The sequence below is a fragment of the Sardina pilchardus genome, chromosome 2, assembly GCF_963854185.1.
Source record: "Sardina pilchardus chromosome 2, fSarPil1.1, whole genome shotgun sequence".
Classification (NCBI taxonomy): Eukaryota; Metazoa; Chordata; class Actinopteri; order Clupeiformes; family Clupeidae; genus Sardina; species Sardina pilchardus.
Genome location: NC_084995.1, coordinates 11,248,111 through 11,264,671, shown reverse-complemented (window position 1 = coordinate 11,264,671; position 16,561 = coordinate 11,248,111). Strand labels below are relative to the sequence as shown.

The 16,561-nt window shown below is 43.3% G+C and overlaps 1 protein-coding gene across 1 annotated transcript in view; it reads right to left on the bottom strand.

Annotated features, from left to right (window-relative positions):
* The window catches only part of LOC134062892 (phospholipid phosphatase 2-like), a 27,851-nt gene extending 11,424 nt beyond the window's left edge, over nt 1-16,427 (bottom strand). The window contains exons 1-2 of the mRNA XM_062518829.1: nt 16,163-16,427; nt 15,927-16,037 (exon numbers count right to left, since the gene is read on the bottom strand). Of these exons, the coding sequence (XP_062374813.1) occupies nt 15,927-16,002 (76 nt within the window). The 5' untranslated portion in view covers nt 16,003-16,037; nt 16,163-16,427. The remainder of the gene's footprint in view (nt 1-15,926; nt 16,038-16,162) is intronic.
* Nucleotides 16,428-16,561: the final 134 nt, after the last annotated feature.

Here is a 16,561-nt window from a genome sequence, read left to right as displayed (position 1 = left end):
AAGTGCAAACGAGCAATGTATGCATGACAAAAAAGAGAGAAATAAATCTGTCAGAGAAAAATGAGATAGAGTGTGTCTGTGTGTGACAGAATAATAGAGAGGGGGGAAAAGGGGAGGGGGATACGAGGAGAAAGAGAGAGGAGAGAGAGAGAGAGAGAGAGAGAGAGAGAGAGAGAAATGTTGATTCATCTTAATCTGTCAGTAAGAGGGACAGGCCCATCCTTCCTGATGGTCAACAGATGTGCCGTGGTCTACACCAGCCCTGTGCACCAGCTACATGAGTAATGCTAACGTAGTGCTCATCTTATCAAGCTCCTCACAGACACCAGCACACCGCCAGCGGAACAAGTACTCAACTCCCTTGAAATTCATCACTCCCTGCAGGACTCAGCTAGCCCGGTCCTACCATACTGTCGTACATATTTCATAATGTACAGAGAGTCTGGACACTTTCCATTGCCAAGCGTTAACTTCCTTGAATGCGGGTACTCTGTGCTGAAGTTTAAAACTACTGGATCTGCCCAGAGCCACTCTGGATAATAACCGATTGTTAACGTTTGGTCGTGGCGTATGTCATGCTCAAACTAGCGCAAGACTTCGATATCATAATTTTCAGCTACTACCTCTGTTCGCTGATTGGACCTGCACATTTTTGGCCTGAGAAAACCCGGAAATATACTGCAGACCCAGACGATGTACTGAAGGGTAATGAAAACTGAGTAGAGGTACATAGGAAGGCAGAGTCAGGCTAGGACTAGGACCAGGTCAAACGTCACCTGTTTACCGCCCTGGCCTAACGTCATCTGTTTACCTCCCTGGCCTAACGTCACCTGCTTACCTTCCTGGCCTAACGTCACCTGTTTACCTCCCTGGCCTAACGTCACCTGCTTACCTTCCTGGTTGTCACAAAGTTCCGTACCATGGGTGTCTGATTATCTTGAATTGTATGTAATGGTGGTATTTAAAACCCTAGTATTTATAGTAAAGGTAGTATTTATTGTTAGTCCAAACACTGTAGCTTGAAAGTTGTATGTGGCGCTGGATAAAGGTGTCAGCTAAATAATTGGGAATGAGAGCGGTCGTCTGAACCCTCTTCTGACACCATGGTATTGCCTCTGTCTTGGTCATGTGATGACACAGCAGTTTCACGTACACGTGTCAGACTCCATCGTCTCAATCGGTTTGTCAAGTTCATGTGATGACTTAGCAGTTTCATGGACATGTCTTTTGGCTCACTTGGCCTGGACAGCACAGGGAGGAGAGGTTGAGTCCTGCAGGTCCTCACTCAAAGAGACGTCTCAGCAATCATAAGTCTCCCACTCCCACAGCACGCTGTTCTGGCAAAACACACACACCCAGAGGAAGTGTGTGTGTGCACGTGTGTGGTCAGCACCAACTCTATGAACCATATGACTTCAGAAACAACTGGATGTGAAGAGAAGAGCGGCACGGGGCGTTGGTGTCAGCGTCCTGAGGAGACCGAGGATAACACACACACACACACACACACACACACACACACACACACACACACACACACACACACACACACACACACACACACACACACACACACACACACACACACACACACACACACACACACACACACACACACACACACACACACACACACACACACACACACACCTTTCTTCACACCAGTCTAGTTTAGTTGAATATTAATAAACTAAAGATATTTTCAAGAAGCTATCAACTCTATCTGGCTTCTGAAACAGATCTGCCAGAATCATGACAGTGTCTTATTGCTGTCTTAACCAGGCCCAACCCCTAACCCTAACCTTAACCCTAACCTTAATTATAAACTGTAGTTAATAGGGTGTCAACATGTAGTTTGTTTACAATCTGAGCGTCTGTTGGTAGCTGATAGTAAATCATCAAACTAAAGTGTGAGTGATAAACTTGAGGTTCCTCTTTGTGTGGAAGCCTGCAAGTCATGCCATGTTATGAGAAAGCAGGAGTGGGACTTCTCAGACAAGAGAAGTGAGGTCAAACAGCAGCCTTGACCACGGAGAACAAGAGGACAGAGTCAGAGAGATGGAGTCATGTGAGAGAGAGGAGGGAGAAGAGGAGACATGGGGAGAGGAGAAGAGAAGAGAAGAAGAGGAAGGTGAGAGGAGAGGAGAGACAAAAGAGGAGGAATGAGAGACACAAGAAAGAGATAGAGGAGAGAAAAAGAGATGGAGAGATGAAGAGAGAGAGAGAGAAGGGAGAGGAAGATGGAGAGGGAGGGGGCAGACGAGGAATCTCCAGATGGTGCTCATCACAGGAAACGGGTTTAACCAGCAGGTTGACTCTGGCCGGGAGTTTAACGCCATCGTCCAGGCAACAGGACACTGCTGTGGGAGAGCGCCTTTACTGGGGCAGTGAACTCCGAGAGAGCGAGAGAGAAAGAGGGGGGCAGAGAGAGGGGAGTATAGAGAGAAGGAGAGAGAGGGTCAACATGGAAGGATGGGAGGGGTCAGTGAGAGAGATGGTGTCAGAGACAGGGGTGGGGGTTCTAACGCTCATGAGAGGGATGGGAGATGGGTTGAGGAGGCAGGAAGAGAGAGTGGGGAGTGGGGGAGGGGGCGGGGGGATCTGTAAACGTATCACAGCGGTGTTGTGTTGTGTCCAGTAGAGGGGGAATCTGTAAACGTATCACAGCGGTGTTGTGTTGTGTCCAGTAGAGGGGGAATCTGTCAACGCATCACAGCGGTGTTGTGTTGTGTCCAGTAGAGGGGGAATCTGTAAATGTATCACAGCGGTGTGGTGTTGTGTCGTGTCTGCTAGAGAGGGGTGTAAATGTGTCATGGCGGTGTTGTGTTTAGCAGACATGCGACGATGATCTAAAAGTAATGTAATGTCTCTCTCTCTCTCTCTCTCTCTCTCTCTCTCTCTCTCTCTCTCTCTCTCTCTCTCTCTCTCTCTCTCTCTCTCTCTCTCTCTCTCTCTCTCTCTCTCTCTCTCTCTCTCTCTCTCTCTCTCTCTCTCTCTCTCTCTCTCTCTCTCTCTCTCTCTCTCTCTCTCTCTCTCTCTCTCTGGGGGGGTCTGTATATTGCCATAAACATGTTTGTGTTCATTTCCCCCTCGCTCTTTCTGAGTGTATGTACCCAAAGCATGTTTTGGTGCTCAAGGCATGCATGTCTATACATGGCTGCATTGTTTATGGTGTACCTGTGTGTGTGTCTGTGTGAGACAAGTCATGTCTCTGCTTGTTGAGATGGCATGTGGGTGCAACCCCAGCACAACACAATGTGTGTGTGTGTGTGTGTGTGTGAGAGTGGGAAAGAGAAAGAGACAGAGAGTGAGCAAGACAGAAAAAGAAAGCAAGAAAGAGGCAGAGAGGGGTGTGTGTGTAGATATCTGTGTGTATGGGAATATAGGGTGCATGCATGTCTGGTGTTTTTGTGTGTGTGTGTGTGTGTGTGTGTGTGTGTGTGTGTGTGTGTGTGGAAATATATAGGTTGCATGTATGTTTCTGTGCATGCATGGTTGGTGTGTGTGTGTGTGTGTGTGTGTGGCCAGGGGGATGGTGGTGGTGGGGGGGGGGTGGATTTGCGCTGTGAATACACAGGCCAGGCCGACCTTCACTCTTTTGTGGACAGCAGTCTTTTTCACAGGACTGTGTGTCTCTCCCTCCTCTCTCTCTCTCTCTCTCAATTCAATTCAATTCAATTCAAAAAGCTTTATTGGCATGAATGTAAGTACAATATTGCCAAAGCATCAATCAGGTTATAATAGTCAAAGAATAATACATGCTGTAATATTGAGTAATACAGAAGTGTAAAAAAAAGAAAACTTATACTATACTAGTTCAAAAGAATGGTAAATAATATTGAATGATAAGAAATACATGAAAAAAGAAAACTTATGCTAACTTATACTAACTTATACTAATGCAAAAGAATGAAAAAATAATATCGAATAATAAGAAATACATGAAAAAAAAAAAAAAAAAAAAAACCCTACACTAACTTATACTAATTTATACTAATGTAAATAATGTAAATAATAAGCAGAACGTGTTGATGGTCATGTGGATTTTTCTCTCAAAATGTGACAAGACTCCAAGTATTCAGAGGCTAATTGTGTAAGGCTATCAACTTCTCCCAGGAGGAATGGTAGTTTTAGTTCATTGTCTAAGTTAATGAATTCTGGGCAAACGTATTCTATTCTTTTATAACATGTTTCTCTTAAGTGTTTGTATTTGGTGCATGTTGTTAGGAAATGGGCTTCATCCTCTATCTCTCCAGTATTACAATGAATGCATATTCTTTGTTCACGTGACACCCAGGTTTGCCTATGTCTCCCTTTTTCAATGGCAAGGCTATGATCACTTAACCTATACTTGGCTAGTAGTTTTCTTTGGTGATGATTTTTGATTCGAATTAAATATGGCGCCAATTTATATTCTTTTCGTATCACTTTGTAATAATTTAGTTTACTTATCAGTTCAATTTTTTCCTTCCAATCATTGACATATTGTTCTTTAGACCTTTTTTCAAATTGTTTTAATTTTGAGACTATACTTAGATCGCTTTTGTCTAGACTATATTTTTGGATGAGGTGATTTAGGGGTTCCTTTTCAGGGTGTCTACTCCTCAGCTGGGCAGCAGTGTGGTGGTACCTCTCAGGTTTACTTATCTGCAGGTGGTGCCAGAATTTTGCTGCTCTCTTTTGAATATTAATAAGAAGAGGGTATCTTCCAAGTTCCGCTCTACAACCTAGGTTAGGGGAACTTCTGTTTACTCCCAAAATGCCTTTGCAGAATTCCAAGTGGAATATCTCAGGCAGGGTTTTGTCCCATAAATCAAAATTCTCTTTATATTTAGGGCCCCAAATTTCACTTCCATATAGCAGAATAGGTTTTATAAGAGAGTCAAATATCTTGAGCCACATTTTCACTGGAGGGTTGAATTGAATTAGCGATTTCCGTAATATGTAGTATGTTTTTCTTGCTTTTTCTGTTAAATTTTTGATAGCACTGTCAAATTTTCCTGTGGACGAGATAATTAGTCCTAAATAGCAATATTCTTTCACCTGCTCCAGTTCTTGTTTGCCAATGGTGAAGTTGAGGTTCTTACTTATTTTTGAATGTTTTCTTTCGAATACTATGATTTTAGATTTGTCCATGTTTATTGGAAGGGCCCATGTTTGGCTATATTCACTAAGAGTGTTAAGATTTTCTTGCAATCCTTCTGCACTGGGGGAGAGTAAGAGTAGATCGTCGGCAAAGAGCAGACATTTAATTTCTCTATCTAGAAGTTTAAGCCCTGGCGATTGTGAATTTTCAAGTTTATTAGCTATGTCGTTTATATAAATATTAAATAATGTTGGGCTCAGGCAACAGCCTTGTCTAACTCCTTTAGTCTGATGAAAATAATTGGTTTGTTTGTTGTTAATTTTTACACAACTTATGTTGTCTGTATACATGTCTTTAATTACGTCATATGTTTTACCTCCAATTTTATAATCTAAAAGTTTTAGTAAAAGTCCCTCATGCCAAACCGAATCAAAGGCTTTACTAAAATCTACGAAGCAGGCAAATATTTTCCCTTTTTTTACTTTATGTACATGTTCATCTATAAGTGTATTTAAAGTGTATATGTGGTCTGTTGTTCTATTACATTTTGAGAAGCCAATTTGGGAAGAATTTAATATTTGATTGTCTTGTATAAAATTTGTTATTCTATTGTTTAATATACCGCAAAATAATTTACCAAGATTGCTGCCTAGTGAGATGCCTCTGTAATTGTTTGGATTAAGTTTATTGCCCTTTTTAAATATGGGTGTGATTTGACTCATTTTCCATTTATCTGGGAAGTGGCCAGCTGATAATATCAAATTGAATAATTTTAGGATAGCTTCTCTAAGTTGAGGGGTGCTGTGCTTTAGCATCTCATTGTAAATTCCATCTACGCCACAGGATTTTTTGTTTTTAAGGGATTTTATCTTGGTATTCAGTTCATGTAGTGTTATAATACAGTCTAATTTGTTTAATTGATCTTTTTCGGTATGTTCAAGCTTTTTTAATTGGGAGTATAAGATTGTTTGTTCTGGAGTTAGGTTATTTTGCTTAAGTAAGCTTTCAAAATGTGTGGTCCACATATTGCCATCAACTAATGGTAAAGAATTTTCTTTTTTTGTTTCGTGAAGGTTTTTCCAGAGGTCCCAAAAAGAGTTTTGGTCTAGAGCATTATCAATTTGTTTAAGCTGATTATTGACATAGTCAGCTTTTTTGCGTCTCAGGAGTAATTTGTAGATATGAAGGATGCAATGATATTTTAATCTAATTTCTTGATTTCCAGGTTCTCTGTGTTTTTTGTTTGACCACAACCTCAATTCTTTTCTCAGTGTTCTGCAGTCTTTGTCAAACCATTTGTTTTGATTTGTGTTCATTTTCCTTTTACTACCGGTGTTTTTATGTTGACAACTGATTAAGGATCTTTTAGCAGCTGTCGAAAATATTGCTGTTATTTTTTCAGTGGCCAAGTTGATGTTTTCTTTATTGTTATAGAATTTAGAGAACAGGAAGGAATATATCATGTTTTCTAGTTCAATTGAGTTTAGTTCGGATTTGTAATGTTCCTGTCGGGCATCTTTCCATTTGTATTTTTTTGGGAGTGGGTGTAATGCTGAAGTTGGTTTTTGTTGTTCTATATTGAGATTTGCCTTTAAACTAATGACAATGTGGCAATGGTCTGACAGAGGTAGCTGTGGCATCACCATGAAATAACTTATTTGGTCAGTGTCTAAATCTGTTACAGCATAATCCACCACACTACTGCCCAGTGGTGAGCAGTAGGTAAACTTGCCCAAAGAGTCACCCTTTGTTCTCCCATTAACAATGTACAGCCCCACTGCTTTACAGAGTTGTATGATCTCCTTGCCATGTTTGTTAATGATACTGTCAAAAGTATTCCTATGACTACTAACAATGTTATTTTGTTTAAATTCGGTAATATGTTTTAATCCATGCGAGTCTATATAATCTGATTCGTTTCCTATGCGTGCATTTAAGTCGCCCATTATAAGGATTTTTCCAATGGCTTGAAATTCAGTAATATCCGTTTTCAATGTTTCAAATATGTTTTCATTGTAATATGGAGACTCAAAGGGTGGAATGTAAATGGCACATAAGTAAGTATCCTGAGTGCAATGTGTAAGTTCTTTTGAAAGTTTTAGCCATATGTGTGATGGTCCTTTTTTTACAGTAGCAATATATTTTGCAATAGATTCTTTCAACCAAACTACAATTCCTCCTGATTTCCTGCCACATTTGACTTTGGGGTGTTTAATAGAAGGGACACTAATCTCTCTATAGTTAGGTAGTGAGTAGTATTCCTGTTCACCTTTACTCCACGTTTCAAGTGCTATACATATATCTGAACTATTAACGATATTTACAAAATCTAAATCTCTTATCTTTTCTCCAAAAGAAGAAGAATGCATTCCCTGAATATTATAACAAGTAATTTTGAGAGATGTCATGATAGTTAATATAATTTGCCAGAATTAAGAAAGTTTGACTACTCAAGTGTTTTTTTGTTTTTTTTAAAATAGCTGAATCAAGTAAATAAAAGTGGGTTAGAGGGTAACAGGTATACTACCACGTGTGTAGACAAACAGACAACAGACATAAACTAAGTAAGGTAATACTTGGAATATAGACAGACAGTTGACATTATGCTGACATGACATTGACAAGACAAGACATTGACAAGACACTGAGACACAGATACCATTTTGAACTTGGCCTTTGCACACATAGGACAGAGACTGAAAAAAAAAAAAAAAAAAAAAAAAAAAACAAGTAAAACAAGACACAAATTAACATACTTGACGCAGACTGCAGACAAACAGACAGCCATATAGACAAACAATTGGACAAGTGTATTCCTTACAATAACTAATACCACACACACACACACACACACACACACACACACACATACATACAGTACATCCACACACACACACACACACACACACACACACAGCCATAAGAATGCACTCGCACAATACACACACACTTTATCTTGGTATTCAGTTCGGGAGGGAGTAATAAATGAATAAATAAACAAATAATAATAATAACAAAATGTTTTCATACACAATAGACTTAGAAGTATTTTGCATACGAGCCAACATACAGTACATACAAACGTGTAAGTGTATAATTCTCCCTCCCACTGATACACTCTCACTCTCACACACGCACGCACACACGCACGCACACACACACGCACACACACACACACACACACACACACACACACACACACACACACACACACACACACACACACACACACACACACACGCAGATAATCCCATAACCTTTCTACCTTTACATGGGTACTTTTTTTTTTTTTTTTTTACCCTCATGTCTTTTCTGTTCATGTCAGACAACTATTTCAAGAGGCTATCACATATGTGTCTTAGCATTGTTCTTATCTGTGAGATCTGTACCTCTGGACACTGTAGCTGCATAGGAAGGTTTATGTGTGATGATGTTACCTCTCTCTGGGCTGAAGATTCTTTCTCTATTAAATGCTGTGTCTTTGAGTTTTTTTGCGAATAGTTTCATGCCTTCCTTGTGAATGTGTACATTGTCATACAGATGATTGATGGTAATATCGGTATGATGAGCTACTTTAACATTTGACATGTTGGCACAAAAGGATAGAACTTTGCTGTTGATTTGCTCAGTCACTGTTGTAGGTACATCACGTCTCGGAAGCAAAGATGAGAGGATTACCTTAGCCGCCGGATGCTTTTGTGTGGCCAGTCTTACGGTGGCTATTAAGGCTTCTGCCACATCAGTTCCTCTTCTTTTAAGGTCATTTGTCCCTGTGTGGATGATGATGTGCGATGGATTATTCAGCAATCCTTTTTGAAGTATGTCTTTTGCTGTTTGAGTGGTAGGACACCAAAGCTTGTTGACATGACTCTTTGGAAAGAGTCGTCTTTGGTTTAGATGGTCCCCATTGGAGTCACACAAGATGAAGATGTTGTCCTTATCCTTATTTGCAGGCTTTATCCGTTGTTGATCATGGTTAATTGATGGTGAAGTGAAGGCCAGACTGCTCAGGCGGTTGTTCTGGCGGTGTTGGTCTTCAGGAGGTGATGCTGGAGTTATGGGCACTGCAACAGCGTTGGTGGCACTGTCAGACAAGATGGTCATTTTGTCTGATGGCTCACTGCTCCTGTTGTCAAGAGGTTGGTCCTTCGGACCCTGGCAGTGTCTCTCCATTCTCAACAGCTCCTCCTTCAGAGACCTCACCTCCTGTCGCAGTTCCTGATTGGCCTCCTCCAATTGCCTGACTGTCACGCAGAGCTGTCGCACCATGTTCATGTCAGGGTGAAATAGTTGGTCTTGAAGCTGCTGCAAGTTGTGTGTGGTTTCCTCTTTGAACATGATGTAGTCCTGCTCAAATTGGACCATGGTGTCTCTCAGTCCTTTGGTGTCAGGGGAGGAAGGGGTCTTGGGACCTGTATCACTGGATGGGCAGGTGGTGAGGCTATGGTCTGTCACAGCTCCTGATGATATTGCTGCCTTCACCTCCAGATCCTGTTTATGATTCAGAGTGTCATTTTTTAGGTCTTTGAATGTCCTCTGAAAACTTGTAAGACTGTCCTCTGTTCCCTGCACCATCACAGTACCGTTGTGATATAGGTTGACTGTAAGTTTGATGTCCTTCTCCCCCTCCAATGTAATTTGCCTTCCTCTACTGATTCCTCCTCTCTTCACACATTTCCAAGCAGAGCACAGGGTGGTGTACCATGCTGTGGGGTAACTTGTGAAGAAGAGAAGGTTGCACAAGACCTTGTTGTCATCAGGTCCCATGTAATCAGACAGAAGGGCTTCAGGATGTTCTCTCATTATGATCTCTTTGATCTTCTTCCTTTCTTTAGCTGATTTGATAGTCTCTGGGTATGTAATTTCCAGTTCATCTTCATTTTTAAAAGATGCCTCTGCTTTAGCCATATTTTTGTCCAGTCTACTATCCATTATGATGTCACCGAGTGGCAGTTTGACAGTTTGGCTAAACTCAGCTAACAATTAGCTTTTGCAGCTCTTTACAGTCTTTTTTAAGGTTATACAAGATGTCTCTCAGAGGTTTTACCTTGACAATCTTCTGCCTCTGTTGTTTCCAAATCACTACCCAATTATTAGACTTCACTTGAAGTAGTGTAAACAAACTTGTTCTGGCATAATATATTTTCTCTCAGGAGCTCATTTTTCTTGCTGCCAGTTGTCAGGTAGCATTCTAGAACTACCTCTCTCTCTCCATTCTTCCCTCTTCCACCCACCACTCCCATAGTCTCACCATTCTCACCCCCAACCCCCATTTTCTCTCTCTCTAACAAAACAACGCAGATACAATATCTGTTTAAAAAAATAAATCATACAAATAATAAAAAAAGAAAGAGAATAATAAATGAAACTTGTGAAAACTGTATCAAACCTCTAAAAGATACAGTATTACTATACATTCTATCTCTCTCTACAAGTGCCCCCCACCACCACCACCAAGTGATACCTCTCTCCTCCTCCTCTCTTTCTTTTCATCTGTCCTTTCCATCTCTTCTATCTCTCCATTCATCTACCAATCCAATTCAAGCCCTGATCACTTCTCCCTACCACTCGCTTGCTGTCTCTGAGTTCACCTTTCTCTCCATCTCCCTCCATCCCTTTCTCCCTCTGTAAAACTCTCCCTGTGCTCTGTCCATCTCTCTCCATCTCCACCGCTGCTCCATTGCTCCCCCATTATCCTTTCTTTCTGCATGCTGGCTGCTCACTAGTGTGTGTATGGATCAGCCGATAATCCTGAGCTCAGACATAGCACAAAGGAATGCACCCCCCCCACACACACACACACACACATACACACAGACACACAACACCCACCCTCACACACACAGAACACCCACCCTCACACACACACACACACCACTCTTAGCATCTGACACAGGTCACATTCACACACACACACACACACACATACCTGTTGTATGATCATGATCCTTAACAAAATGCAGTCTGTATGTGTACTGGCGCACACACACACACACACAAACCCGAAAGCCACATAATAGCAGGAAAAAGGTGGCAGCTCCTGCTCCCATAGCTGCCTCTCTCCCCCCTTCCCTTCTCTTTCTTTACATCTCTTTCCCTCCACCCCTCCATTCCCCTGCCCTCTTCTGTCACACCGTCTGCTTCCTCCTCCTCATTAGGACACAAACAACCACACACACACACACACCACCCCACCCAAACCCACACACACACAAACAAACAAACAAACGACGCTCATGCATGAGCACAAGTCAACAGGGAAGCGCCCAGTGGAAACCTGTGGCCTGGACAAATGGCTCCTGGCTGTGGAACAGAACAGGGCCCGGGAGGACCACACTTCAATGCAGAGATGGGGAGATACAGAGAGGGATAAAGAGAGAGAGAGAGAGAGAGAGAGAGAGAGAGAGAGAGAGAGAGAGAGAAGGATGGAGAGAGAGAGACATGAAAGAGGAGAAAAGAAAGAACTCACAGGGGAAAGGGCTGGTCTACACGGCATTCTCACTCACTCACACACACACACACACACACAGATCCATGTCTACATGTACACATGCTGTTAATCACAGGGGAAAGGGCAGTTCTGCACGCCGCCTATCATACAAAAACACTCCAACTATCACACACGCACAGTCACAGTCACGTCACGCAGTCACAGACAGAGGAACATGCCTACATGCATGCAGACAGAGAGAGAGAGAGAGAGAGAGAGAGAGAGAGAGAGAGAGACAGAGACAGACAGACAGACAGACAGACGTCCACCATGCAAATATACTGCTGTCTATCATCGTTAGCATACCAGCCACATTATCTGACCACATGTGCCACATTTGTATATCAGCCATATTTACCTGAAAACACACAAACAAAGTAGTTAAACACACACACACACACACAAGGAAGAGTGAGGGAGAGGAGGAGGAGGGAGCACAGGCTAAGATCTCTGGAGCCTTCTGAACTGATCAGACACATCAGTTCCCTTTAACAGTAAAATTTCTCTCACACACACTAACACACACACTACATGTCAGTCATCCCCAGGCCCTCATTTTGTTCAGATCATGGCGGTGTGCTCCAGTCTACCTCAGTTCCAAGTATACCCCTGAACCAGTCATGAGCAGTCGACTCCACAAAGAGCCCAGCTGTGAACATGTCCACAACACCCCAACTTGTGCCAACAATAAAGTGTTCAGCGCACCACAGTTTAAGCTGAAATAAACATTTTGCCAGGGCTGAATGCAAATCTGGTCCCTATAGGTTCTCTTCTCTTCTCTACCAGTCTCGTTTAGCCCTCTCCTGTAGCTCCATTAAAACCAGTCTCTTTTGGCCCCAGCTGTGATGCGACTGGCTGGGGCACCTGCACCACACCCCGGCGACCCGGGTTCGATTCCCGCCCCGTGGTTCTTTCCGGATCCCACCCAATCTCTCTCTCCCACTCACTTCCTGTCTCTCTATACTATCCTACATGATTAAAGGCGAAAAAGACCAAAATATATACTTAAAAAAAAAAATACTTATAAAAAAACAAAAACAGTCTCTTTTGGCTCTCTCCTGTGGTTCCCCTATCAAAACCAGTCTCTTCTAACCTTATCTTGTAGTTCCTCTATTAAAACCAGTCTGGCCCTGACCCTCAACCGCTGGAGATGTCCGAGTTCCATACACTCAACAACTGACCTTTTACTTCCTCTCACTATCAAGAGAAGCCGATCAATAAATCATTATTTACTCGAGGGTGCGGTCTTGTAACAGTACAGCTCACAATCACCAAGTGATTATTAATCACGTCGGGCTACTGGAAATGGCCAGTAAGTGATAAAACAGGAGGTGGTCCGTTCACAGTGCCCAGTTCCTGCAGGATGGTGATGGTGTGGATGTGGCTAGATGTTAGTCCACCACTACAGTGGTGTGGATGTGGATATATGTTTGTCTACCACGACAGTGGTGTCACACTCCCCAAAGGTCTCCAGAGGTGAACTGCACAAATCAAACACACACACTCCTGAGAGACACACACTACACAAACATATTTCTCAACAGAGCACAGTCGGAGTCTGGCCCTGTTCTGACACAGATCTACTGGGACGGGACACACCGGCCATCTGTACATGGTACAAGAGACAGACCCTCTCCTTCCAAACACTAACCAACTAGTACAGGCAAAACACCATAAGACGACACTGTGTGTGTGTGTGTGTGTGTGTGTGTGTGTGTGTGTGAGTGAGGGGAGGGGACCCAAGACAAAAGCGCCACGGCAACCTACAATCACCTGGGGAGATCACCATGACAACCCAAAGTGGCCTAACACACATCTGTTGGAGACAGCCATTTCAGGACTAATAAAGACTCTGGGCAAGGCAGCCACGTTTACACACGAAAATCTTGGCAAAAACAGCTACTTCCTCTTAAGTGGATACGGCCCTTGCCTGGTGGATTTCTAGGCCCGCCTGATCTAGCACAAGTCCATCCATCCTGTAACAGCAGTCCAAACTCATTTGTACTCGTTGCTGTCTGGATCTGTGAGCCGCAGATCTGCACTCAATGCCCAGGTTCTCCTCAAAGCAGGCTAGCAACAAGCCAGATACACTGTTGAAAGTAGTGTCATTTTGGGACACTTACCACTTACTGAAGGTTTGTACACACTTTTTTCATATAGTTTATTCGAAATCATCATGTCCTGTTTAGCCTATGGATGAAATCAGGACTTGGAACTGAAGTTTAATACATTTACTATGAAGGAAAAGAACTGCTTGATAAAAAACGGAATGGAATCTACCAGGTAGGCTATAGTTCTCACAGAGCAAATGGCAGATCAAAAATAAGAAAAAAAAGACTCATAAAACAATGTACACAGTAAACGCGTCCACATGATCCACAGATCTAGCCTACCCTTCTGACCCATAAGCAGGGCCACTGTGAGAAACATTTGCAAACTCTTCCTGCTGTTCGCTCCACAACAAGTCTCATCAGGACTGGAGGAGACAGGAAGCTTGGGCCATAGTGTGTGCGTGGGTGTGTGTGTGTGTGTGTGTGTGTGTGTGTGTGTGTGTGTGTGTCATCTTTCTTTCCTGCAAGACGATTTTAACAAGAGACACAATAGCAAATATTTGTGTTGGTAAGACAGTGGCCGCCATGAAGAGCAGGGCTCAAACAGAGATGTCAGGGCCAGGGAGACGTGTCTTTTGTGTGCCTGCCTGCTTCTGTCCGGGGAGTCCCAGGCAAGTTTCAACAAGTTACCGCACTCACGCCACTACAGCCAGAAGACTCTCCATCCAACATGCGAACACCTTCTCACTTCCCAATCATACCTACACACTGCTGTCACCACTTCAGCATAATACACACCGCTTCCCTTATCCCACTCCAATACACCCCCACACTGCCAGCATTGCCATCACCACCTTCTCTCTTTCTCTCGCTCATACGCACTCTCTCTCACATAAAGGCAAAGTGAGGAATGTGAAGCCACATGCCTGCCAGAGAGAAAATAGGCCTCTTCTCCACACACACACACACACACACAAAGATTCACACGCACACAGGCACATGGAGATCCACACACACACACACATATACACACACACACACACGGAGATTCACACACACACACACACGGAGATTCACACCTCCCTCTGAACAAGCACACCCCTGGGATGCCATGGCAACGCCACTCTCTGCTGGAGGGAAACCCTGTTCCCGTGGTGATTCATGTGCCAATCATCCGTAACACACACACACACACACACACACACACACACACACACACACACACACACACACACACACCATGTGCCAGGGCACAGTGGCGTAGCATAGTTAGCTGTAGTGGGTATACTGTGATCAACCCCAAATGTTAATACATATCCTTGCCTATTTTAAGTGGGTATGCGGAGATGGTGATGCTGTAAAGTGGGTATACTGCATAGTCCTGCATATCACACAGACTACACCAACCACTGCCGGGGCACTCTCTGAGGATTAGGAGAAGCAGGAGAAGGCACAGTCTATGTACATATACAGAGAATGCACACACTCATATGGCAAAACTTTTTTATATCAACTAAAAAAACAGTAGTTGTGTTGTCAGTGTAAGTGTGTGTGTGAGCATGTGTATGCCCGTGTGTCTTTCCACCATTGACATGAACCTGAAACTACTGGGCTGGTGAATATGTAGGCCTACATCCTCCATGGTCTCATGCCATTTCAAGTCAAAAGAGAATGGAAATGATCCCATGCATGCCAGTTTTTATTCTTCCGGTGGTAGCCTATATCACTTCAGTTACACATGACGGCGCATCGCAGGCTGAAAAGGTAGTGGTGCATACCTTTCACTCCTTTTATTGTTATGACCGATAAATGGGTCGGTAAATCCTCTGACTATACCGGATGTGTAAAGATAGTTGCCTTGGTGATAAAACTCTCAGCTGCAAGCGCAAAGGGAATCAATCGCTTCGCAACGACCAACCTGCCGAGAATTTGTTAGGTAACCACGGTGTGTGTGTGTGTGTGTGTGTGTGTGTGTGTGTGTGTGTGTGTGTGTGTGTGTGTGTGTGTGTGTGTGTGTGTGTGTGTGGGCAGGTATCTACAGGTAAAGAGTGCAAAACACGCGTTGAGTAACGCGCGCATGGAGTGGCTCTGATAACAAGTGAAATGTCTACACCAAGCCAACAGTAAAATCGTATTGCATTCAATCGGTTATTGGCTAGCCTACTTCTTTGAAAAGTTTTGTGGTATGCTACGCGCTGTTGATGCGCCGTATGAGTGACTTGTTGTTCACTTAACAAGCCTTGTGGAACCTAACCTACTTTTCAGCCATGATTGGAAAGAAAGATATTGACAAACTCACCCACAAGCACACAAAGGACGTCCACCAAAATGTAAATTTTCCTCTTCTGTTCCGGCATGGCGAGATCTTTCCTCATCAATATGTCTTCTCAACTGTATCCCTTATGGGACCCTCATGTGATTAAAAAAAAAGAGTTGAGTCAATACAAACAACTCAATGTAGTCTTGTATCTCTACTCTTGTTGTAATTGTTGACGGTAACCCGATATGCGAGTTCTTCCGGCTCGACGTCCCTACCTGTACGGCGCGTAGGTAAAGGTGTGTAGGGGAAACCTGCGCGTTCCCTTCGGAAGTCGTGAACGAGACTTGAGCTGAAGTCAATGGCCGGCGGCGCTAAAGTCGTGCGCTTCGGACATTCTGAGTCGCTGAACGAAAAGAGTGTGGGTCAGGCCCTTTTGGTGTGAAGTGACCACAGCAGATTTCAGTCCACAAGAGCAGGCGTGTTCACTGCGCTTCTTCTACTCTCCGCGTCCACTCCCTGGCACTGACGTCACATCAGATTGTCTTCCCTCTCTGAACAGCGACCGTGACTTTTACTGACTTTACAGCTGCTGGAGCCCAACGGATATCTGCTCTAACCATTTAAAGACGCAAGTGGTGGCCAAGGAAACGCAGAAAACCTGGAAGCACGGACTC